General features: G+C 40.9%; 1 protein-coding gene and 1 non-coding gene across 7 annotated transcripts in view; both read left to right on the top strand.

Moving 5' to 3' along the window:
* The window catches only part of exoc2 (exocyst complex component 2), a 303,326-nt gene that overhangs the window by 42,208 nt on the left and 234,957 nt on the right, over window positions 1-26,161 (top strand). For 5 of the 6 annotated variants that reach the window (XM_085989137.1, XM_085989132.1, XM_085989135.1 and 2 more), the window contains exons 2-4: window positions 5,704-5,881; window positions 12,593-12,769; window positions 17,071-17,197. In XM_085989137.1, the coding sequence (XP_085845263.1) occupies window positions 5,764-5,881; window positions 12,593-12,769; window positions 17,071-17,197 (422 nt within the window). In that variant the 5' untranslated portion in view covers window positions 5,704-5,763. Of the gene's footprint in view, window positions 1-4,009; window positions 4,101-5,703; window positions 5,882-12,592; window positions 12,770-17,070; window positions 17,198-26,161 lie in introns of those variants that run through there. The other variant, XM_085989133.1, reaches the window with a different exon arrangement.
* On the top strand, window positions 23,203-23,418 carry LOC147117808 (small nucleolar RNA U3). The gene has a single exon (XR_015078573.1). It is a non-coding gene; the product is annotated as a small nucleolar RNA U3 (small nucleolar RNA).

Genomic DNA, 26,161 nt, shown 5'->3' with positions numbered 1-26,161 from the left:
CCAATGAAGTACTTTTTAAGTGTGGTCACTGTTGTAATGTAGGAAATAAAGATAGAAATAAAAAAAATAGAAGAATGAAATATTCATGGTGAGATGTTAAGGTGACCCAATTAGCTTATTAGTGTTTCCAAAGGTCATACACTTAGGAAGGTTTCCTCTGTTTGCTACATGTAACAACATCATAAACACGTTTGTCAAGAGCTGGTTTATGATTTCATTACAGATAACAGACAAAGGAAATCTTCCCTGTAAGTTCCAAACCAAACCGGCTAATCCATAGGGAACAGTGGGGACAGAGTTGGGCATTTAGACTTAATGAGCAGAAGAAATTGAGAAGACACCATTAGCTTTTTATACTGTAAGTCTGCAGAATTTGAATGTTAGCAATTATAACTACCTGCTTTTGGGCTAATGTATGTTATTCAGTCCAGAATGTAGATATTGGTGCTGCCTGCTGCTGTTGTGCAGGTCTTCCAATGGTGGAAGGCTTCATGATGGTGCCTGGAGGTCACAGCCTCTCTGCGGTCCTCTCAGAGATCCTATTGGATGTAGCAGTATGTGTGTTTGAAAAGGCAAAGTCAGTAATTTTGAAAGTAAGGGCCCTGCACACACATACACACACACAGGATGAAAGAGGGATTCCTCCATCAAACCATTTTAATGTGTGGAAACAGTGCTTCTCCCATTACAGGAAACTTTTGATTTACCGGCACCTAAATAACCGGAAATCTCGGTTAACCGGCAAAATTCAGGAGTAGGTTTTACTTCATATTGGTATTTGCCGCCTTCCATCTGTGCTGTGCAAGGGTGTGGCTGCAGCTGTTGCTAAGCTACAGAGACGCTTGAAACTTGTGTTCATTGTTCTACAGTTGTTGCTAAGCAACAGGGTTTGTTGCTTTATACGGAGCTGTCGGCTCTCCCTATCTTTTACTACAGCGTTCGGTTATCCGGAATTTTTGATGAACCGGCACCACGTCGGTCCTGTCCGTGCCGGATAAAAAAAAGTTTCCTGTACTTTGTAAACTTCGCATTTGTATCAGGGACTCCAAAAGACCACTGAGACACTTCAGCCTGTTGCAAAGCCACATTTTGAGTTGCAGTACGTTTGGTGCGAAGAGTGACTAGTGCGAGATCACCTACTGGAGATGGCCTTGCACTTCCCCAGCTTCAGTGGACTCTGGAGTCAGATTGGGACCCAAGTCAAGTTAAACTGCGGCTCTCGTATCGATGTGCAGCCACAATCGCTCAGCATTGACACAAGTGGTTGTATGAAGGCTGCCCTAACTGGACCAATGGCAGCAACATTTCTTCAACCGTGCCACATTTTATACTTTAGTGGCACAATAGAATTTTCTCATTTAAAGAAAAAAATTTCTGCAGTGCATTTTATAGGAATTTATAGTTACAGTGAGTAGATTTGGAATCCGCACTTGTGCAGACGGCTAATCTCTTAGCAGTGGTACAAGTTTGCATCCTGCTTTGAGTGTTTTTTTTGCTAAGTTTGGCTGCCCCCTGGAGGAGTATTCAGTCAATCTCTCTGTCCCTTTCAACAAGCCATAAGGTTTATCAGTGACTTTCTTGAAAGATTAAATCAATCATCGATGCAAGTTGAGGCTAGTTATTTATTTTAATTAGTATTACTTTCACGACAGTGTGAAACATTTGCACCAGCCACACTATATACATAAAAGTCCCATTTTTGATGTTTGTGTGCATACTTCAGTAGTCGTAAAAATATTGTAATTGGTTTTTGAAAATATTAAAAAAAAAAAAAAAAAAATTTTCCATTACTCCCTTGCATTTATTTATTAAAGGTCTATAAAATATGGCAAATGCATTGATGTCACTGGCATTCTACAGTGAAAACCTTTCTTGTACATGAGTAGAGGGGTATTTGATGCAGCTATTTTAATAATTTAAAAATGTAATACCTATCATACTGTTTAAATACAAACACTGCACATTTATAAGGAATCTTGGTTGAAGTCTGCAGTTGAAAAACTTATTTCCATGTCAGCCAATTATTTGGTAATTGAGTATTCTGTCACTGAATCAAGAAACATTCAAAGAAAAAGAACTTGTGTTTATCTAGCGCCTTTCATGACCTCAGGACGTCCAAAGCATTTTACAGCAAATGAAGTACTTTTGAAGTGTAGTCACTGTTGTAATGTTGGAAATGTGGCAGCCAATTGGCACACAGCAAGCTCCCACAAACAGCAATGTGATAACCAGATAATCTCTTTTACTAATGTTAGCTGAGGGATAAATATTGGCCAGGACACCCAGAGAACACACCTTGCCTTCTTCGAAATAGCGCCATGGGATGTTTTACATCCACCGACCACCTAATGGGCAGATTGGACCTTGGTTTAGCGTCTCAACCAAATAACGGCACCTCTGATAGTGCAGCACTCTCTCAGTACTGCACTGAAGTGTCGGCCTAGATTATGTGCTCATGTAGCTGTAGTGGGACTTGAACTCTCAACCTTTTGACTCCGAGGGGAGTTCTATTTTATGAGGGTCTATGTCACAGACACTAAACCTGTGTTGGTTTCTGTCAACGTTGTTTTATCTTAAATGTTCCCTAACCACTACATTTTATAAAGTAAAGATGAGTCTTGTTGAATTTGAAGTAGTTCTGATGATGAAACTGCTCGATTCTCATGGTTTGTGGGATCATAACCGTGGATCTGGATTAGTATGTTGTAATTCTCTAACAGCTGTCCAGTGTCTTCTACATTGTATCACACATTGTAGTTTTGTTCAAAATAATTTATTTCTGCAGGTAAAATAATTGTTAATGAGCAAACGATCATATTCAGATTAAGCAGCATGCTTGCTCATTTGCTTAACATTTGCTGCCATTGAGTTGCAGGATTCAGGTTCAAAGCTGAAATTCCCATATACAGTAATGACTGCTCGTGTCAGCCTTGGCTCAGTGGCTCAGCCTTGTCTCGGAGTCAGAAAGTTGTGGGTTCAAGTCCCACTCCTGGGACTCGAGCTCATGATCTAGGCTGGCACTTCACTGCAGTACTGAGGGAGTACTGCATTGTTGGAGATGTTGTCATTCAGATGAGAGGATAAACTACCTGCTCATTTAAAAGATACCAGGCAGTATTCGAAGAGGAGCAGGGAGTTCTCCCAGTGTCCTGGTCAGCATTTATCTTTCAACCAATACCATCTGGTCATTTGTCTCATTGCTGTTTGTGGGACCTTGCTGTGCACAAATTGGCTGTTGTGTTTACCTACGTATAACAGTGTCTGCACTTCAAAAGTAATTCATTGGCTGCAAAGTACTTTGGGATGACCTAAGGACATGAAAGGCGCTATGTAGATGCAGGTTCCTTCTTTAGAATGGTCGGAGCAGGGTGAAGGGGAACCTGAGAACGGGGATCTGATTCGTGTTGCTATCCTGCACTCTTTGATCATGGAAAATTGCGCTATGATATATTGACTGAATTGATAAAATAATATACTTTTAATAACTTTTTTTTGTTGAAATTTGTAATCTGTTAATAAGCACTGCTCATAAAATTGTTGTTTTTTTTCCTCTGTGTACCTTAAGGTGGATACCAGTTTGTAGAAATCAAACTTTGTTTTTAAAATGAAATAATTTATAGTAAAAGTAACTTGTGAATATACAGTATATTTATGATTGAAAAGCCAGTTGAGTTTTTCTCTTGTAAATTGAGAAACAATTATAGAATTAAATCCTTTTGAATAAATGATCAGTGTTATAAATGAGCTTGTATTGTTCAGCATTGCAAAATCAGAGCTTTGCGAATCACTTTTTTTGGTCTGCAGTGTGCTGCTGACTGATGTGTAAATGTATTTTGAGTTTTGAAGAAGGGTCAAACCCGAAACGTCAACTCAAATTTCTCTCCACGGATGTTGCCTGACTTGCTGAGTTTTTCCAGCATTTTCTGTTGTTATATTGTAAATGTATTGCTGTACTTGTGTGCAATTTATTCCCGAAATGCTAACCAAAGCCTCAGAGCGCTATGTTAATTTTGCTCTCCTTTACACACAGCTTGTGTTTCCAGTAATTTGTGATGTGGAGGGAGATGCAAGTGTTAGAATCACCATTCATCAGTCATTTGGTGAGCCGAGGGGGAGTGAATGGTGAAAGGCCATGACCAGTATGTTTCCCCCAGCAAGGGATGGATTAACCTCCCCCCCCCCCCCCCCCCCCAAAAGCCTAATGATAGGAGCCCAGTGCCTTTGCTTCCAGCCCCCACCTTCCCACCACCCTAGTAAACTGACAGCTCCTAGACTTTGCGTGCAAGTGAGTTCAGCTGGCGCTGTGTGGTCTGGGTGTGTGGTCTCCAGGCCGGCTGAGAGGCTGCTAACAGGGTGGATGAGAAAGACCTCGTCTGTTTACTTTAATTTGCTTGGACGCAGGAACTCTGCCCAACATTTCTGGTGTGCTGGTTCCATAAGCAGTGGCCAGTCCATCACAGCTGCTGAATAGTCTGAAACACTGGGCTTGTGCTAATCACCCTCGCAGCTCATAGATCATTTTCAACATGTCACAGACAAGCTAATCCAGGTTGTAAATGGAATTGAGGTGTAATGTTCCAAGTTGGAATTTAATATTTTTTCCACTGTGCCCAGCACTGCAGTATAATTTGTTTTTAAAAAGTGCCTTACATTTGGAGAGTAGTTGTGAGTTTTCAATATTGGTTCGGTTAAAAAAATAAATTAATTGGTTTAATTTCTTTTTCTTCACATGATAACATCTGAGTCAGTCCTGCATGACCTGAAAAATTATTTTGCTTTATTCACTAACTGTTTTCATCTGCATAAATTTAAAAAAAATAAACATATTCAAGAAGCCAGGGCGAGAAAAGACCATTTGGCCTATTCAAATTCATCCTTTAATTGTGTTTCAAGAGTAACTCAAAATTTCAGAATATTCTTCTTCCCCCCCCCCCCCCCCCCCCCCCCCCACCCGCCTGTGTCAAAAATATTCTTTTCATTGATAAGTTGCAAAATTATTTCTGACAAGCCCATACAAATGTTCAAATTCAAAATCACATGCTTAGTTTCAGTTGCTACTTACGGTGAGCGGCGCAGACGTTTCACAGAAGGAAGTTGTGAAGTTTTGTGGGAATTTGTAATCTTTTGCTTTGAGCAAAGTTTTCCAGTGAAGTAGCAGCAACCCCATGTATATTCAGAGGGATGTTTTTTGATGGAGGGGCAGGGGTAAACAATTGAATGCAATTTGCTGCATTGAAGACACTGTGGCAGAATATTCAAGTGTGGCAGACAGTATGGAGGGGTATTTCTCTGTCCATCTCAAATTGTATGTGTGTCTGTGCTGTCTCTAACTGTAAACACGGGCACACTATAATAAAAATTCTGAGGTGTGTGCAATGCATGTCATTTTCAGCTTACTTTACTTTTTTCAAGATCTGTATAAAATGGATCAATGTTTTAACAAGCCTGAATAATTGCACAAATCCTTATTCATAAAAGCACGGCAATCAAAGTATTTGTACATACTACTATAGCATATTTATGAAACCTTTTATATAAATTGAAGTCAGGATCCAGTTTCTGCAATTTGTAACTCCATATGCCTTACTCAGTCAAGTGTTTTTTTTTAAAAAAGTGATTAAACAGTATTAAAGGTAAGGTTACTTGCACCTTCTCCCAAAAAATCTTGACGCTCAATTGATCTTGTTGTGTTGTATTTTACAGGTTGCTGTCCGCTGTATCTTGAGACATCTTTTAAACAAAATCCGCAATTGAGGACTGATCATGTCTCGAGCACGACAACCGCCATTGGTAACTGGAATCTCTCCAAATGAGGGATTTCCATGGACAAAAGTAACAATCAGAGGAGAAAATCTGGGAACAGGACCCATGGATCTTATAGGTAAGTGTCCAATTTCATTCAGGGAAAACCATTTCATAAAAATGCATCTGAGACCACCTTTTAAGGTAAAGTTGGTGGCATTGAAATGTTGATATTAGGGCACATTGTAATAATTGGTGTATAAATCACACCTATGGCCATATTTTTCTGTCCTCTATAAAACAGTTTATAAACTGGTGGATCTTGTTGGAATTTTGCCAAAATGGGAACCATTAAACAGAGCAAAGATTTGAACTCCAGATTTTCTGGCATTAGAGTAAAATTTCAAATTGCCGTAGAATCTTAATCACTACAGAATAATTCTTTTTAGTTGTGAAGCTTGTTTTCTCAGTTCTAGCCTCCTGGGAAGTGTTGTGTATTAAACAATTATGCTAAAACATATTGCATCAGTGATGAACGTGGTTCCACAATTACCTATCTGATCGTAGCCAGAGCATCTCGAGCAATGACTTCTCTTCCCGCCCCTGTGCGGAGATGTCATTGGTCCCCGCCTGCTCCTCATCTACATGCTGTCCCTGGGCAACATCACCTGCAAACATAGGGTCAGTTTTCACATCTATGCTGATGACACCCAACTCTACCTCTCCACCAAATCTCTTGACCCCTCCACTGACTCTCTATTGTCAGACGGCTTGTTCGACATCCAGACTTTACTATTTGAATGCTCTCCTGGCCATCTTCACTTCATCCTCCATAAACTTCAGCTCATCCAAAACTTTTCTACCTGTATCCTATCCTGCACCAAGTCCTGCTCACCCATTACCCCTGTCCCCATTGACCTGCACTGGCTCCTGGTCCCACAACACCTCAAATTTAAAATGCTCATTCTCGTGTTTAAATCCCTTCATAGCCTTGCTCCTCCCTGTCCCTGTAACCTCCTTCAGCACCCCCAAACTCTCCATTCCTCTGGCTCTGTCTCTGTCTGACCCCTTGTGTACTCCCTCTTCTCTCTTTCTCTCCCCCCCCCCCCCCCGCCCCACAGTGGGAACTGTGCCTTCAGTAGCTTAGGCCCCACGGTCTGGAATTCCATTCTTGAACCCTTTCACTTTTCCACCTTGTCTCCACCTTTAAGACCATCCTTAAAAGCCACTTCTTTGACCAAGCTTGGCTGAGGCCCCTAATATTTCCTCCTTTGGGCTCAGTCTCTCTTTTTTGATTATGCCTCTGTGAAGAAGCTTGGGATGTTTTTCAATATTAAAGGTGCTTTATAATATATACTAGCTGGGGGGAGCCCGGCTTTGCCAGGGCTGTTTTGGGCTGGGCGGTTTAAATCGAGTGCCAGGCTTTGGGCCCTGTCTGTGTCCCTCTGTGAATCTGCTGGCGGGCAACATTTCTACTTTTTTAATACCTTGAAAGATGAAAGTGAAAGTACTTATAAAACGTTTTTGGTAAATCTTACGTTATTTTTAAAAGAGATACTTACTTTCAAAGTAGTTTGAGCTGGAAGCTGAAGGCATGGCACTGAAACAATGGCTGCCAGATCCCCGAGATGAAAACGATTAGTCCCTCCTCCACACACACACACCGATTGGCCAACCATCAGGGGACCGTACTGTAGGATTGGTCAATCGTGACGGCACAGGATTGGTCGAACCTTGACGTCAGTCAATCAATGCTAGCAGATAATGAGTTTAATTTTGAAGGTTTTTTGCATAAGGCGCGAACAATTTTCGTCCGACCGAAAAGTAAATACGCTTACCAGCGTCCCGGAAGCGTAAGCTTTCTTCGGAGGTAACGCACGCGTAGGTACGCGGTATAACTTTCGAGCGCATAGCCGGACAGACGCACACCCGAGGACAGACAGACAGATCGACCGCTTTATATATATGCAAATTGTTGTTGTTTTTGAAGTGGGAGTCCATATAGTTTCTGTTGGCCTGATATAGTGTGCACTCTCACTCCCTGTAGGAACACAACTCACTTACCTAAGCCTACAGAATTTAAGTGAAGAGCAGCTTGGCAAGGACCAAGGCTTAGGGACCCAAGCGTGCACAATATTACTACAGGAGTTACTACAATCACAGCTTAACAGCATTGAGCAGTGGGAAACATTCCCCTGTTTGTCCAGACAGGACCATCCTACCCTTTAGGTCATTAGCTTGCAGGGTTATCTGGAGCAAAGAATCTTAATTCCTGGTGACAGATCCCATCGACACAAACATTTGTTACCATAATAGATGATTGTGTTCTCCTAGTCTTTGAATAAGCATGTTATCAGATGATATGAACTAGACTACAGGAAACTTTCTGGTATCCGGCACGGACGGGACCAAGCTGGTGCCGGTCTATCAACAATGCCGGAGAATCGAGCGCTATCGTTAAAACATACGGAGCTTCTGAGCTCCGTATCTAGCAACAAACCCTGTTGCTTTGCTTCAAAACAATCAGCGCAGCTTGCAAGCATCTCTGTAGCTTAGCAACAGCTTCAGTTAGATGCTTGCACAGCCAGAAATGAGTGAGAAAAAAAAGTAACTAAAAGTAAAAAAAAGTTAACTGAACCGACTCCTGAATTTTGCCAGTTAACCGACATTTCCGGTTATTTAGTGGCCGGTTAATCGAAAGTTTCCTGTATATAGTGCAAATCATACTTAGTAACAAAAATGATTAAATAATAGGACAAAGTCAATACGTTTGGTTACAGAATTTCAAAATTATACCTCGAATACAAAAATAAACATGATACTTCACTCACTCTCTCTTAGTAATACTAAACCAAGAACACAACACTTGTGTATGAAATTTTGTCCAACCATCATAGTCTCAACATGCCACCTCCATGCAGGTTGCAATACAGTTCTGAGAAGCACTCACGAGCTAGGGAAAACTGTCACATTGATCCTTTGGAATCGGTAGCTTCTGGTTAACCAGCTGGTCAGCAAGAGAACTGCCAAGACATGAGGCTGCTCTCCCAGTATTTGTCTCCAGTTAATGAAGGTGACAAGCTGACAATCCACCCAGTTACATCGGCTGACAATTTACAGAAAATGGTAGGAAGTTTTTTTGAGGAGATGAATATGAGCTGACTTCGGAATTAACACAAACCACGTGAAGGCCAACTACTATCTCTGCAGGTACATGTAGTTGGCTCGTCTGTGGACTAGTGTTTCCTCACAATGTAATTTTTAGCCACACCCACAGAAAGTAGATTCCACTCAACCCAGAGATACAATGCTGGCGTAACACATTTAAAGTGACCCAGTCACATTGTTTGAATTGTGACCAAACTGCTATTTATGATACACTTCAATGAGATGAGCATTTTTAAAGCTTGTAACACCAATATATGGTGAAGAAACCCTAACTAAATACTGTACTTGCCGATGCCCTACAGTTACTAAGAATCCATTTTTCATTAGCCATTTGTAAACCTGGATGCTGAGGATTCTGGCGATTGCCAATTACTGTTTATAAAGCACTGAGGAAAGCATGTAGTTCATGTGATTTCAGCTATTTCACAAATGTGCTCCAGAGAAATGTTAGCACTTTGGCATCATCACTGTGATAGACCAACCCTGTGTTTACAGACAGTATTTGCTGTCTGCCAGAGAGAAACAAAATGCTATTTTAATGAAATTTGTTGGATGAAAATGTAATTTTTTAACTGACTAAGGGAACTTTTGTATGAATGTAAAAAAAAATGCCATATATGTACTTAGAATTTCTTGTGTGTTTTTAAAGGATTATTCTGCCTTGACTGATTGTTACTAATTTACCGAGTTCTGTGAAGGATTCTGAATGAACACTTGCATTGATTGACGTAAAATGTTCTGTTAAAATACACCATCATCAAAGATTCTGCATGTTGCAAGTCTTTTCACACCCTGTTGGAAGTAGGCCGCAATGTTGTGGCTGAAACTCAATTCCTGCACAAGCAACCTTTAGCATCGTAGGGATGAAGGTGTCACCGGACTACGAACTCCACATTACTATACTGAAAACAACAGGCCTAGCAGTATGAGACAAAGATCTGAGTGTGTGTCTGTGTTTAAATTTAGCTCATTACATGGGCCGGGAAGCAATATTGAGGCAGGTATGCAGCTAAAAACACTGTTAAAGATAAGTTAGAAACATAGAAATTTACAGCACAGGAGGAGGCCATTCGGCCCACCGTGTCTGTGCCAACCGTAAAAGAGCTACTCAGCCTAACCCCACTTCCCAGCTCTTGGTCCGTAGCCCTGTAGGTTACGGCACTTCAAGTGCATATCCGAGTACTTTTTAAATGTGATGAGCGTTTCTGCCTCTACCACCCTTTCAGGCAGCGAGTTCCAGACCCCCGCAACTCTCTGGGTGAAAAAAGTTCTCCAATTCCCCATTTATCCTTCTACCCATTACTTTAAATCTATGTCCCCTGGTTATTGACCTCTCTGCTAAGGGAAATAGGTCCTTCCTATCCACTCTATTTAGGCCCCTCATAATTTTATACACCTCAATTAAGTCTCCCCTCGGCGTCCTCTGTTCCAAAGAAAACAACTCCAGCCTATACAATCTTTCTTCATAGCTAAAATTCTCCAGTCCTGGCAACATCCTTGTAAATTTCCTCTGTACCCTCTCTAGTGCAATCACACCTTTCCTGTAATAAATTTAATTAAGTTAATTTCTGTAAATCGCTCACTCAAAGAAGCAGCAGCAGCTCCCAAGGTGGTGCAGTGATTGGATGCACCATACAGCCCTGGAAGGTCGCAGGTTGAAATTTTAGTCCATACTGAGTTAGTTGATCTCAGTCAGGGTGGTGGTAGGTCTACTATGATTGGGTTCAGCACCCCTTGTATAAGGAGAGGAACTCTGACCATGGGTCCTGCCCCTAATGAATATTGAGCGATTCCTCCTTGATGTGCACATGATCAAATGAGGATAGAATTAGTGTGATGTGTTGCCCTCTGAGGCCAAATAGTCTGCTGACATGCGCTATCTAGGTGCACATATAAATGACGGTCACTCTTATGAAATGACCGGGGCCTGAGGATTTGTACGTAAGTGAGGTGATCATGCTTCAGGATGGGGAGGGAGAAAATTGATGAGAAAAATAAACCTTGTTCTGTATATAGCTTTTGGCTCTATACCAACTGACATTGCTGAATTGTGCCCAAGATTTGTTTCCAAATAACTTTTTTTTTTATTGGTTTGTTTTCTTTTGGACCATAATGCTCATTTGAAATAAAGTTGAATTGTTGTTCTCTGCAAACAATGTAATTTTTCTAAACTAGTTTGGTTAGTGAAAGTGTTGATTCTACTGTAATGCAGTGCTGATACCGTCCTACTGTATTCGGACGCTATAATCTCTCCCAATTTCAGAAGAACACCTAGTACTGCATAATGGGGATATTTCCATTTTATTATCCTTTTTCAACCAATAAACAGTAGGGCCAACAGATACAACAGGTAAAAATGCAGATTATCCTCAGAAGGATGATACGCTTGTTTTCACTTGGAGGAGAGTGCACACATGCAAGCTATCTCCTTGATCTAATAACTGGATAAATGAGTTGCTGCCTCAGATATGTAAGCAGTACAAAACAAATATACTGTACTTACAAATTCAGATCATTTACCTGTACCAAACATTGAACAGGATGTGCTATAATAACATTAACTGGTGTGTAGACTTGGGCACATTGAGTAAGGGTGTCATTGTTACCATGATCTTCACCGTTTCCCAGAACTATATCCGTTAATAATCTGTTTCACAGTGTCTAATTGCTTCTATGTTCTGAAAAGCCAGATGACACTGTATATAGGAGATATATTTATTACCTTTAGCGAACTTATCTAACAAGCCTCTCTGTCAGAAGTACAGCTTGTTCTGCCTTTTACATATTATCTTATCTGTTATGATTGTTGTAAAACTCAGCCATTGTACAGGATGCATGTGCTGGATTAGATAGTGAGACATATACAAACCATAGAATACCAGATGTGAGCGAGCTATCAGCTTTTACCTGGTGTGTGTGGATTTTAGTTTCCTCTTTCAAAATAATTAGTTTTCTTCTCTCCTCTTCTCCCTTCGTTGGGCTCACTGAACCATTCGTAGTCAAGTGAGGGAGCAACGTGCTTCGAGCCTTCTAACGTGACTCACTAAGGTTGATAAATTGTCTGCCAGAGTAGCTTGGAATGACTTTATTTTTTGCCCCTGTTGCTGTGGAGAAGTACCTGACTTCTGTTCAGTCCTCCCCCATACTGACGTGAGCGTACTCAGGGACTCGCTGTATGGAGGATTGTAGATGCAGACTCTTATCCTGTCATTCTACAGGCAGTGTGCCACGGCTCCAACATTCTGCCCCACCGCATTGCCAATAATAAATTGTGTAAAAATAAAAAGCGGTTGTATTTATGGGACTGGTCTAGAGATAGGAGGTGTATGTATACATTTGAGGTCCAGCGTCACAATTTCTAGTAAACAATTTCTAGTATCATGTCACCTCAACCCTGAAAACTGTGCTCATTGTCTTCTCAATATTTAACTAACTTATCTAACTTTTTTTTTACAAAACCTTTACAAGTATGTATATGTGGGATAGCAGTAAAGCTTGTAATTTGATTTCTGGGTTCAGATGTTTGCAAACCATCTTTATTTTCACAAATGATGATGCTTTCTGAACCCCTGGACTAAATTACTGCCTCGCACCATATCTTGGTGTGTATATGTAAATCTTCAAATTATAATGTTTTAGCAATATTTTGAACTGAGTGGCTCACAATCTATCTTTTTTAAAGGTCTAACGATCTGTGGACATAACTGTTTGCTGACTGCAGAATGGATGTCTGCAAGTAAAATAGTCTGTCGAGTTGGGCCGGCAAAAAATGATAAGGGAGACATCATTGTAACCACTAAATCAGGAGGCAAAGGAACTTCGACTGTCTCCTTTCGACTGATGAAGCAAGAGAAAATAGGTAAATTATTTAAGTCTCTTCTACTTCCATGTTTTAAAAAGTAATCCCCCTTTTCCATGGATGATTTCTACCAAGAGTGTTCTGTTTGGCGTTTTCTTCACTTACAATTTGAATCTGCATTGACAAGATTCTTAGTTTTGAATTTTCTCCAATTTTACCCAAAGACTTGACTAATTTGCCAACCCTTAATCCAGAAAGTAGCACCAGAGGGCATAAAATTGAAATGAATGAAAAGTAAATTTTAAAACACATCAAATAGAGGGCTTCTTTACTCAGAGTGATAAATGTTTGGAATGATCTGCTATGCATGGAAGTGGATTGTCCTATGAGAAGTTGAGTAGACTAGGCCTATATTCCCTAGCGTTTAGAAGAATGAGAGGTGATCTCATTGAAACATAAAATTCTTAAGGGGCTTGACAGGGTAGATGCTGGGAGGTTGTTTCCCCTGGCTGGGGAGTCGAGAACTAGGGTCACCGTCTCAGAATAAGGGGTTGGCCATTTAGGACTGAGATGAGGAGAAATTTTTTCACTGAAAGGGTTGTGAATCTTTGGAATTCTCTACCCCAGAGGGCTGTGGATAATCAGTTGTTGAGTATATTCAAGACTGAGGTTGATAGATTTTTGGATACTAAGGGATATTTTTGGATTATAAGAGAATCAAGGGGATAGTGCAGGAAAGTGGAGATGATCTTATTGAATGGTGGAGCAGGCTCGAAGGGCCGAATGGCCTACTCCTGCTCCTATTTCTTATGTTCTTATGGACATATAAACATTAGGGCTAGTCAAAATGCAGTTAATTGTAGTGCTGGAGAGCTGGGGTACTAGAAGTTATGTTTCAGTTGTATTAGAGCCTTGGCCAGACACCATCTGGAGTACTGCATTCAGTTTTGGGTACCACACCTCAGGAAGGATATATTGGCCTTTGGGTGCAGCGCAGATTCACCAGAATGATACCGGACTTGGGGGTAAATTATTAGGGCAGTTTGCATAAAACTTGGCTTGTATTCCCTTGAGTATAGGAGATTATGGGGTGAATCTGATCAAGGTGTTTAAAATGTTAAAAGGATTTGATAGGGTAGGTACAGAGGAACTATTTTCTCTCATGGGGAATCAAGAACAAGGGGACATAATCTTAAAATTGAAGCTAGGCCATTCAGGAGTGAAATCAGGAAGCATTTTTCGCATAAAGGGTAGTGGAAATCTGGAACTCAACTCCCCAAAAGGCTGTGGATGCTGGGTCAATTAGAGCTTTCAAGACTGAGAGCTGGATTTTTGTTGGGAAAGGGTATCAAGGGATATGGAGCTAAGGCAGTAAAATAGAGTTGAGGTGCCGATCAGCCATGATCTAATTGAATGGCAGAGCAGGTCCGAGAGGCTGAATGGCCAACTCCTGTTCCTTTTGCAAGATCTCAGGATTTGAGTCTAAGGAGAGTTGATTCTATTGTATCTTTCAGTTGCACATGGAGAGAACGTCTAGTATTGTCTAGCATTTTCCCTTCTTTGTTTCATCAAGGAATATGAAATACTTGTATAAGTGAAGAAATGAAATAAAAATATTTGTAATTAATAAAAGACACTGGAAAAACCTGTAAGGTTTTTTATTATTGTGTTTTTTGTAAGTCTGAAATTTCTTAGATTTTCATCCATAAAATAGAGCATTTTTGGCTCCGATTTTCTCTTGGATTTATTTTTTTTCAAAAATGAAATGTAATAAAATAAAATGTATTCCTTAACTAGAGCTTGGGTAAGTAAATATATAGTCAGCACCTCAGCCTTTTGATAACAAAGATCTTTTCAGCCTTTGACAAGTGCACATCTTTTAATAAATTTGCTGTAAATTTGTGTATTTGTATATGAAAAATACCCTCGGATTAAGTTACTTAAAATAATCTTGTTCTGATTTGATGCTTCTGGTGTCAAAGGGTTAAGGAGTCACAGACTGTCCCATTGTAGATACAAAACAATTTTTTTTTTTTCCAAATGAGCTTTTGTACCACAGTATGCTTTATAAGGACTCATAATAAGAGTATACAAATGGTGGGACATCAGTTATACCCTTAACAGGAATGCACTGTTTATGTTGTGTATAAAATTAGATTTTGCTAAAGGTTGCGTCATGGAATTAACACAAGATTTGAAAGATGCAGTATTGTTCGAGTTTCCTCCAGTGGCTTGGACCAGAGAGAGGTCTGGGATTTGATTTCTGGTCTGTACTGAGTTCGCTGATTTCAGGGGGGGTGTTAAGGGTGCTACAACTGGCCTCAGTATCCCAAGGCTAGGGAGGTTGAAAGTTAGCTCGGGTTGGCATTCCTATCCAGTGACCCTATGCTGCAAATGCATATACAGGTGAGAACAGTGTTCCGTTTGGCTTCCACGCCATATGATCGAACAGCAGTTAACACTTGTCCGGGCTCTCATGCGAGATGCTAGAAGGTCATTGCCACCTGTGGAATCATGCCTCGGTATGAGGCACTGACTTCCGGAGAGAAGGAGCAGCTGGAGGATGTAACTGCTCAATTTTAATTACCAGAAGTGTAGCTTTCCTCATTTTAACAGAGGGGCACTTTTTGACATTGTAACCTTTTCATGTTACTATCATGAAAACCATTTTTTGGAATAGTGTCACCCCAGATTCACTTTCAAATGTAATATGATCCTATTGTGTTTAGCAACTTTAGATCTTAACCACTGCTCCCATTTTCTTGGACAGCAGGTGCTGGTAATGGAGGTTGGCAGCACCAGAGCCGCTGGGAGTGGAGAAGGTGTGGGCTGGTGCTTGGGGTGGGGATCCCCTATCGCGGTCGGCGGGGTGGTCCAAACCCACTTTTCTCTAGCACATTCCCGGGTCACAGGAGTCTTCACCTCTTTGCCAGATTGCTCATGCTTCGCTCCCCTTTTGCCATTTATACCTCCTCTGGACCCACCTTTTTGTTTCTTTACTTGTCCCATTATCACCTTCTCTTGCCTTGCACCAGCATTAATTTGTCATTTAATCACTTCTGCCTTCCACCCTATCAGAGACCTTTTTATCTTTCCTCCCCACCCGCCTTTCACTCCATACTTATAAATTGTTAAATCATAGAATGATCTCGCACAGAAGGCGGCCATTCGGCCCATCGTGCCTGTGGTGTTTGATAGAGCTTTCCAATTAGTCCCACTCCCCCGATCTTTCCCTATAGTAATATTTTTCCCTTCAAGTATTTATCCAATTCCCTTTTGAAAGTTACTATTGAATCTGCTAACACCACCCTTCCAGACAGTGCATTCCAGATCACAACAACTCGCTGCGTAACATTTTTTTCCTCATGTTGACTCTAGTCTTTTGCCAGTCACCTTAAATCTGTGTCCTTTGGTTACCAACCCTTCTGCCACTGGAAACAGTTTCTCCTTCTTTACTTAAATCAAAGCCATTCATGATTTTGAACACCTCTATCAAATCTCCTCTTAACCTTCTCTGCTCCAAGGAGAGCAACCCCAGCTTCTCCAGTCTCTCTACATAACTGAAGTTCCTCATCCCTGGTACCATTCTAGTAAATCTCTTCTGCACCCTCTCTAAGGCCTTGACATCCTTCCTAAAGTGTGGTGCCTAGAATTGAATGCAATACTCCAACTCTAACACGAATCTCTAACTTCTTCCAGTTCTGATGACCGGTCATCGACCTGAAGCCTGCTTCTCTCTCCACAGATGCTGTCTGACCTGCTGAGTGTTTCCAGCATTTTCTGTTTTTATTTCAAGGCTGCAGGAGGGCAGGAATGCATAGTGGCAGAATTCAGTCTCCGTGCAATAGCTGTCCTCCTTGCCTTGGAGAAATTTATTTTCTTTGGTCCTTAAATTTTTTATATATTAAAACAAATGCAGTTTGTTTTTTCTGTTATTGCAGTGCAATTGTTATATTACCATTCCTACTGCCACGGGATAAGAAAATTGGATAAATATTTGAAGCAGAACAATACAATGCAATAGGGAGCGAGGAGAGCAGTGGGATTAGTTTTCGATTGCTCTAGCAAGGAGTAGGCACAGGGGTGATGGACCAAATGGCTGGCAAGTTTTCAGTGGTAGGGAAAAGAACAGGTGCCACAATATGAACTGTTTAGAATCCTTCTTCAAACAAGGTGCCTTCAATTTATCACTGCATTTGTGAAATATGGTTTAAAAATTGCAAAGTTGTGCACAAAATCTGAAAACAGAAATAAAATGGCTTTTCATTAGCAGTGACTGTTGGAATGCACTCACTCTTTATCTGCCTGTTTTTTTTAATACAGTACCTCATTCCTTCTTATACATTTTGGTTTTTCTCCAGGTATCCTGGATCAGTCAGCTGTCTGGGTTGAAGAAATGAACTATTACGACATGCGCACTGATAGGAATAAAGGGATTTCTCCCTTGTCTCTGCGTCCAGCAAACCCTCTTGGCATAGACATAGTCAAGTGGGTACTAAATTCTGCAGTTAAGGTTTTTCAATAACAAATGCTTCATGGCACAGGAGAATTTATTTTACAGGATGTGGGTTAAGGAACATTTGGAGAAATATCAGTACTACAAATCTTTACTTATTTTTATTTACCTATGTTGTTAAAATCATGCCAGGTTGTTTGAGGGAGCAAATGAGGAAAACTTTCCTGGTGGTTCCTTCCTGACTCTGAATATCAGACACCCCACCCTCCTGACTGAGGGAAGCTGATGGGTTTTTTTGTGTGGCAGGAGGGAGGGAGCGAGGGAAGCAAGAGAATATTGTGGTAACGTTCACAAAAATAAAGGAGCAAATCTTTCTCAAGTGTAAGGATTATTTAATGCAAAAATGGTAGAAGTACAATTTTTAAAAAGTTGTATTTCATTTGTCTTCGATTTTTCCAATTTTTTTTACAAATATTAAATTTTTAACAATTTTATATCACTTTTGGTGGACATTTGAATCCAGTCCTTTTTTTCGGCAAATTTTTCTCTGCCCATTTTTTCCCTTCACCTCCTTTCTTGAATCTGTTCACTTTTTATTCAGGTTACAGTCCCACTGTCGATTCCAGGCCCACAGTCACGTGACCACAATTTATGCGTGATCTGGACATTTAGTGGGATAGAGGGAAGGAGAAAGGAAGTGAAGGAGAAAGATCGAAGTGGAGGGGGCGGGGAGAGGAAGGAATCTGGAGCAGGGGGAGTGAAAGTGGGGTGGGCGGATCAGAGAGAGGTCGAAAGGAGGGAGGGAGAGGCGGGAAGAGGGCGGGTGAGGACTAACCCAGACCAGGGAGAGAGAGAGAAGAATAGAGAGGCAGAGGAGAAGGGGAGAGGATTTAAATGCAAGGGTTAAGTGCTAAGTTTTGCCATTAATCCTCGAGGAAAATGCTCAGTGGTGGGGAGAGGGGTGTTGAGAGGCTGACTGAACTGCAGATGGGGTTGTGAAGGTGTATAAGGAGTGAGACATGTCTGAGGAATGGGTGGCACACAGCCATCAGGCAGATAATGCAGCAGAGGAATACTCTCAATCAGCTTTATGTTGGTCAAAGTGAGGGATCTGACTTTGTCACTGAATCTGTTTTTCCCACCAATGGGAGCACATTGCCAAATGCTGTGACTGAACTACACATGTCAGCCACATGGGGCTTTAAATGAAATACAAAGTTGTCTGACTCTCCTGTCAACGGCACGGGGGCAGGGAGGAGGTGAGAGCGGAGGGAGAGGGAATGGATAATAGTGATTTCCTTTCTGCGTGTGAGGAGGTTTTGATTTGAGCTATGCACATAACGAGCACGTGGCCACTGTTGCGATAAATACTCGCAATAGCCATTTGTGCTTCTATATAACGGTTTGGCAAATGGGCAGCTGTGGAGTTATTGAATCCATGAAGCGCGAGCACTGGTTGTTGCAGTTGTCTGGTAGGGAATCAGTATAGTGACGTTGTCATAGTAACATTAGTTTATCCCCATTGTACTTAGCGTTACCTACAGGTGCAATGCCAATGAAGCGTGACTAGTCATCATTTTTGATATATAATGGCTACATATATTTGATTATAAATGTTTACAAAAATGTTTCTCTTCATCTATTTTATTTTTAATAATTACATTACGAGTGCCAGAAGCTAATGTTCTCAAGTGTTGGAGCATTAGAACCTAACTATCTTTCATTGCTAATATAGAGGCCTGAAAGTTATTTAGGTCAACTGTTGGCCAGATTTATTTGTTAAATTGCGTTTGTGAGCAACAGATGTATATGTATATATATATATCTACAACATGTTACGTCTATAGAATTAATTAGATAATTGTGCAGGAGGGTGCAAGCTTATTTACTGGCAGTGGCTTATTTACTTGCAAGTGGGTGAGTAGAACACAATTGATATGCTCAATTTAAAACTAAATTAATATTCATGGGTGGTGCCATGGGAGATCCACTTGCAGACATGTGGTATCATCATGTACAGAACAAGGCACAATAATGTCAACAGGCTTCAGAAAGATTTAAATTCAGGAAGCAAGATCTAGTTTTGGAAGAGTTCTCCAAACTCAAAGCAAACTCAGGAGTGATTCACTCCTGAGGTCATGAAAGGTGCTATATAAATATAAGTCTTTCTTTATTTCTTCTCTGTGGCCACCTCTATGGTACTGCTGTATTGTGCTTCTACTCCTAAATGTCCCAATGCAGCTGGCACATCTCCAGCTGCAGCTTCTCTTTCAGAATACCCTCTCCTTTTCCTTATTTTGATGATGCCCCTCAGCAGCAGCATCTGCAGGCATGGGCTCAGTTTTCAATTGTTTGCTCATGCCATTTCTCCACACTCACCGTAAACTCCATGACTACCTCTGTGCTGCCAAGCTGCTTGTTTGACATCAAGTCATGGATGAGCCAAACCTTCCTCGAATTGCATGTTTGAAAGACCAAAGCCATCTATTTGGCTTCCAGCAAAAACTCCATACCCTTTGCTGCTGACTATCGCCCTCCTCAACTGCTTGCTCGGATTGAATCATATGGTACGTTGTTTGAGGGTCCTGTTCAACCCTGAACTTTCAAATCCCACATCCTATCCATTCCCAAAACTGTTTACTCCCATCTCTACAATATTGTCCACCTGCAACCCACATCTACTCATCACTGCTGAAACTCTCACCCATACTTTGGTTCCCTCCAGATTTAATTTCTTCTTCCAATGCCCTACTCTCCAACCTCCCAAGCTCCACCCTACACAAACTCTAACTTGTCTAAAATTCTGTCCCACACTCAATCCTGCTCATCTATCACCTCACTGATCCCATTCCTTAAGGATAAAATAAAGCCGAAGAATATGCTGTTTACTTGAACTTTCAGAAATGTAGTTGGCAGGTGGTTCACAGCTAGTTAAATTTGCAATTCATTAGTTGGTTATTGATGCCTAACTCAAATCGATATCTCCAATTCAAGCTACAATTTTTCCTTTATTTCATATGCTTATTTGGAAAGTTTAAAAGATACATTTTTTAACATTTTCAAATTGTTAGGCTTTTCTGGTATTGAATTATAGTAGGGTTAAACTGCAATTTGCTGTTGATTAAACATGCTAATCTGACTTCATCAGTCGTCTACAGTTGAAGTCTTAAAGCATTTAATTTAATAAAACTAGTGTTAAAAATATTCAGTCCTGACGGGGTTAAGAGCAGTGTACAATACTAACATGAACTGTCTTCCCCACACAGTGATTTAGGAATTAATCTAACAACCAATGGTAATCCCTTTTCAGCAAATTAAAATCCTTATAGTTGTCAATTTTAACTTTCTGTCACTTTCTGAAATTTACAAGCATTTTGAAGATCTAGCATTTCCAAGTTGTCATTATTTTTATGTTTCAGAATAGCATACTTCCCTCAAATAAATACTATCTGTCCTGGGTCTTTCCTTACCCTCCCTTTCTTTCCTTTCCCCCACTGTTCTATGAACCTATCTAAACTCAGGTGTTACTCATGAGTTCTGAAGAAAGGTCATTGACCTGAAATGTTTTCTCTCTCCACAGATGCTGCCTGACTTGCTGAGTATTTCCAGCATTTTCTGTTTTTTATTTCAAATTTCTAACATCTGCAGTCATTTGCTTTGGTGTTAACTCATAAATGATTGTTAATCACCTTTGACAGTGAAACAAATTCAAGTCAGATTGGCCAGAAGTTTGCTTGATTCCGATTCTGTCTCCAGTACTTTAATATAACAGATATGGAGAAGAGTGTAATGTCTCAATAGAACCAAAAAATGCCCACCAACATCATGTCAAATATTTTGAAACTCCACCTCTTCGTATTACCTGAAAGATTAAACTTGAATCCTAATAAATGCACAGGTAGGTTGCCAAATAATGTACTTCATTCAGGGATGCTATAAATTGCAGATAAACATAGACAACTTACAAATCTTTGCACCTGTCTATTTAATCATTCAACTGTTCAAACAATCAGATGGACTAATGGCAGTACACAGTACTGTACTACTTCACAACGAAACTGCCAAAATAAATGTCTGTGCTGGAGCTATCTTTCCAGGCCATTTCCTATACAAATCATTTATCACAATTACAGAACAACAGGTGGAACCCAGCAGCGAATCCTTCAGGGGACACTTAAAAACAGAACATGCTTGAAAGCATGTTTAAGCTTCTACCTGAAAGCCAAGGGGTATGCAGTGATGGGTAAACATATTTATATTAAAAAAAAATCAGACCAAGTTTTTAAACTCTTTGAATAACTCTATATATTAAACACAGATACACAGCAACTGTGCATATCTAATTTTAGGGGTGAATATGCATCCAATAGCTTAATTTGCTAAGTCACTAAGGGCAAAATGCATTGCCATCTCTGACATCAAAGTACAGCATTTCTTTTATCCAAAATAACTAGAGAATATGTATTGTCAGGAAGTAATATTTTGTTAACACACTTCTAATGATTTGTGTTTTTAACCTGTTCACTTCCTCTAAAATCCAATACATTAGTAGTATCAATTCTAACAGTAAAACTGGTAACAGTTGTAAACCAACACATCGGAAACAGTTTTATAATTGGAGTGTGCAAGAAAAGGTTATTTTCTTATTAAATTTGCTGTCTGTTGTATCATCTAACCCCTTTGAATACCATGGTCATATATTTGCACCCCAAATACGAACGAAAAAAATCCATGAATCAATAATTGTTCTTTGGCTCAGTATGTTAGTACATTATGCAGCAGTATTAGCCTCCCGTATATTTTGGTAATTATTACAGCAGAAATATTCTTCTGAAAAACTGGCTGACAAGATAATAGTCCAGTGCCTCTAGTGTGAGACAGCTGTCTCCTAACATGACAAAACTAGACATGTCTCCACAGTAATCACATATACAAGTAATTGCATCAAATAATGGACTGCATGACCAATAAAAAATACAGTAAAATAAACACACAAGCACAAACCACCCACAATAGCTGGAGAAGGAAAAATGAACTAACAGTAAACTTTAACATAAAGTTCCCAGAAAAATCCTATTCCGTGTTCTCCGAATACCAGCCTATATCCCCACACATATTAAACGATTCAGACTACATTCACAGTGTGAACTCAATGGCCTAGAAATTCAGTTGGGCGCTGCAAGCTTTGCGCCCAGTTGGCGCCTAAAGAGGGTTTCTGCGCCAGTATAAGAGGTTGCGCTGATATTCAGCGCTGCGGTAATGGCGGTGGTAGCCGGTAGCGCTGCGCCGACACCGATGACGTCATCGGTGTGCGCAGGGCCCCGGTACCGCCCCGCTTCCGGCCCAAACCCCATATTTAGTTGCGGCCGCCTCTTCTGCAGCGGCCGCAAACAACGTTCGTGAAACGGGGCCGTACTGTTGCGCTACTGGGGCGCTTTAAGGTGGAGGTGCGGCCGGCCGCTTTTTCGGCGGCCGCCTGCCCGCACCTCCCTCCCCGGCCTCCTCCACCACCCCCCCCGCGGCATTGGTGGCTGATTCCCGTGAGTCCGGCACTTCTCCATGGTGCTGGGCTCATTTGCTGGCAGATTCCAGCGGCGATCTCACGGCTGCAGGCAGCTCCTCCTTAAGAGAAGGAGGAGGCCTGCAGTACCCCAGCCTGCCGCACCGCATCGGGTGGCGCAGCGGCAGCTGGAGCGCTGAAATTCACTTTCAGCGCCCCAAGCGGAGGCGGGCACACCCTGGAACAGCGCCCGGTTCTGAATTGGGGCGCTAAAAGTGAATTTCTGGCGGTCGCAACGGGCTGCACGCGCAGTGTTAACTTTTGGGCGTCAGCCTGCTGGCGGGCCTTAACTGAATTTCTAGGCCAATATACTGACTTTAAATGATGTCACATCAATGATTTTAATGCTGAATGCATTTTGCATCTTTTATTAAAAAAAAAAAAAAAAGTTCCTTTCAAATTTTGTACAGTTTAGAAAAATCCAAATCTAAAATGAAGGCGATTAGGTTTGATGTGCAACAAGATTTTTCACATCTATGGCAACAAATCTGGAAAAGATCATTTCTATAGTTGGTTTCTGGAGAAATCTGTTTCTCAAGTGTTTGGCCTCGCTAGCCATGAGGAGGATTTACAGTGTTCTCTTCTGAGCAGGAAGCAGGCATTGAGTGCTGCTTTTGGTAACTGCACTCTGTCATTGATGAGTATTCCATCTCCCTCTTTGTGGAGAGCTGTAAAAAGAAGGCAAGTGACGGTGTCCAGCTGTAATTAAATTGACGCTCTATCTTTCATGTTTGACCTTTATCATTAGTCTTGCTGATCCACATTTTGAAGGCAACGATGGAAGTTCAGTACTGTAAAGGTTACCAATTGGGGTGGACACATCTAAAGGTGTTAGAGCAAATTCCAGAAACTTGGGAGAAAAATTATTTTATTTTTATGTATCTAGTAAACCTGCCTTCACACGCAGTCTATTTTTGACTGTAAATGACCAAATCCATTTTGTGTGTCTATGGATTTTTCTCTCTCTCGTTACGTATGTCTGTGGCTTGCTTACATGTGTGCTTTCTCGATCGTGTTCTCTCTCTCTCTCACTGCACTCGCCTCTTTCTCCCTATTCCTCTCCCCCTCCCATCCTGTGTAGACTTGGTTCAGTACAATCTTTATTCGGAAGTCAGAAGGTTATTGGTTCAAGTCCCATTCCATGACTTTACTACAAAATCTAGGTTGAACCGTCCGCACAGTACTGAGGTGCCATCTTTTAGAGGGGATGTTGAACTTCGGCCCTATCTGCCCATTCAGGTGGTTGTTCAAGATCCATGTCACTATTTGAAGATTAATGGGAGATCTCCTGTTGTCATGGCCAATATCTATCCTTCAACCAGCAGCATCAAAAATACACACCACCAAATTCATTTTATGTTCTCTCTGGTCATTTATCTCATTGCTGTCTTGCTGTGGTAAAATTAGGGCTATCAATACTAAAGATAATCATGAGACATGTGAAAAGTGTAGTGGGAGGTGAATGATGTGATTAGAGGATTCAATGGGGATATTTTATAAAAAAAAAAAAAAAATAGTCTAGCAGATGAAATTAAAACAAATGGTAAAGGCTGTTTAGCATATAAATAAGTAGAGTGTAGGGCTGCTCAGAGATGAAGGCGGGAGTCTGATTATGGCGATGAAGGTATAGCAGAGATATTAAATATTTTATATTACAAATAATGGTGGAAGTGAGTGTGTATGTACGAGAGGAGGATGTGGAACAATTGTTAGAAATAACTCTAGAAATAGCAAAACCCAAGGTGTTAGGCAACCTAGGATTTTGAAAGAAGTCTCAGAAGAGTTAGCAGAGACTCTAGCCACCATTTATCAATCCTCCTCAAGTTTGAAAATTGTGCCGTGGACCTGGAGGGTAGTCAGTGTAGGCCATGTTGACAAATTTAATGACATTTTTAGAAGTGACATTGGGATGACTGAAGCTATTGTCTTTGGCCCCCACCAAAAACACTATTCTTGCCACCAATTATGTTCACCTCCCCAGTCAGCTGTTTGTAACCTCGGAATTCTATTTGACAGAGTTTCCAACCTCTCATTCTCTCCATCACAAAACTTGCTTGCTTCCACCTCATGTAACATCGCCCACTGCTGTCCCTGTCTCAGTCCATCTGCTGCTGAAACCCTCATACATGCCTTTTGTCACTCTAGATTTGACTATTCTAATGCTCTCTTGACCAGCTTTGCAACCTCCACCCTCCATAAACTTCAGCTTATCCAAAACTCAGCAACCTGGAGCCTCTCCTGCACCAAGTTCCATTCACCGATCATCCCTGTCCTCACTGACCTACATTGGCTCCTAGTCCCTCAATGTTTCCAATTTAAAATTCTCATTCTCATGTTCACATCCCTTCATAGCTTCTCCCCTCCCTATCTCCGTAACTGCCTTCAGCCCAACAACTCTCTGGGAGCTCTGCATTCCTCCAACTCTGGCCTCTTGTGCATTCCCCACTCCCTTTGCTCCACCATTAGCAGATATGTCTTCAGCTGTCTAGGCCCTTCGTTCTGGAATTTCATCTCTGAACCTCGTCACCTCTCTCTCTCTCTCTCTCTCTCTCTCTCTCTCTCTCTCTCTCTCCTTTACGACCTTCCTTTTAAACGTACCTCCATGACCAAAGTTTTAGTCATTCCTCCTAATATCTCCTTTTTTGGCTTGATGTCAATTTTTGCCTGATTATCCTTCTGTGGTGCATCTAGGGAAGTTTTCTAGATTAAAGGCGCCAAGTAAATTCAAGTTGTTGATCAATTGGATAGATAAAGGGAATGTAGTGTAAATTGATTGACTTTTCTTTTGCGAATATAAACAGTTCTAAGATGTAGTTTGTTGCAGTTTGGGTTTTCTTCCAAGATCTTTTCTTCTTGTGACTAGCTTGATAGGGGTCTCCATAAGTAAAATGAGCATCTTAAGAATCAAACCCTCAAACTTTATTTTGTGCGATATTTGGGTCAGCATAAACAATTAATCCGATTATGGGAGCATCTTAAGAATCAAATCCTCAAACTTTATTTTGTGCGATATTTGGGTCAGCATAAACAATTAATCCGATTATGGTCAATTGCTTACATAGGCAGGAGTCTATACAGTGCAATCATCAAATTTACATTACATTTAAACTGGCTTGACTGTCTTAAAATAGTTAGTACTATTTCTAGTTTCTTTGGACACTGGTGATCTATATGTAAGTGCTATAAATACAGTTCAATCCACCCCATCCCGTATAGCAGTAGGGTGAAAAGTAAACTGTAGGACACGAGAAGTCCTTTGTGGGATTATAAGAATGTTTCTTCTTTGAAGTTCGAACAAGGTCCTTGAAGATGGTATTGCCCATTAGCTTGATTACATTAGGCATCAAAGTAACAATGGCTTCTTGCCCTGCGGCAATAACCCCAAACTTAAAGCACAATCTACAATGAATCTCCATTTGTTTAGCAGTCATGGGCA

This window comes from Somniosus microcephalus, chromosome 5 (assembly GCF_052327205.1).
Source record: "Somniosus microcephalus isolate GS21.2 chromosome 5, FLI_Smic_1.0, whole genome shotgun sequence".
Taxonomy (NCBI): domain Eukaryota; kingdom Metazoa; phylum Chordata; class Chondrichthyes; order Squaliformes; family Somniosidae; genus Somniosus; species Somniosus microcephalus.
This window is presented reverse-complemented; position numbering and strand designations above follow the sequence as displayed.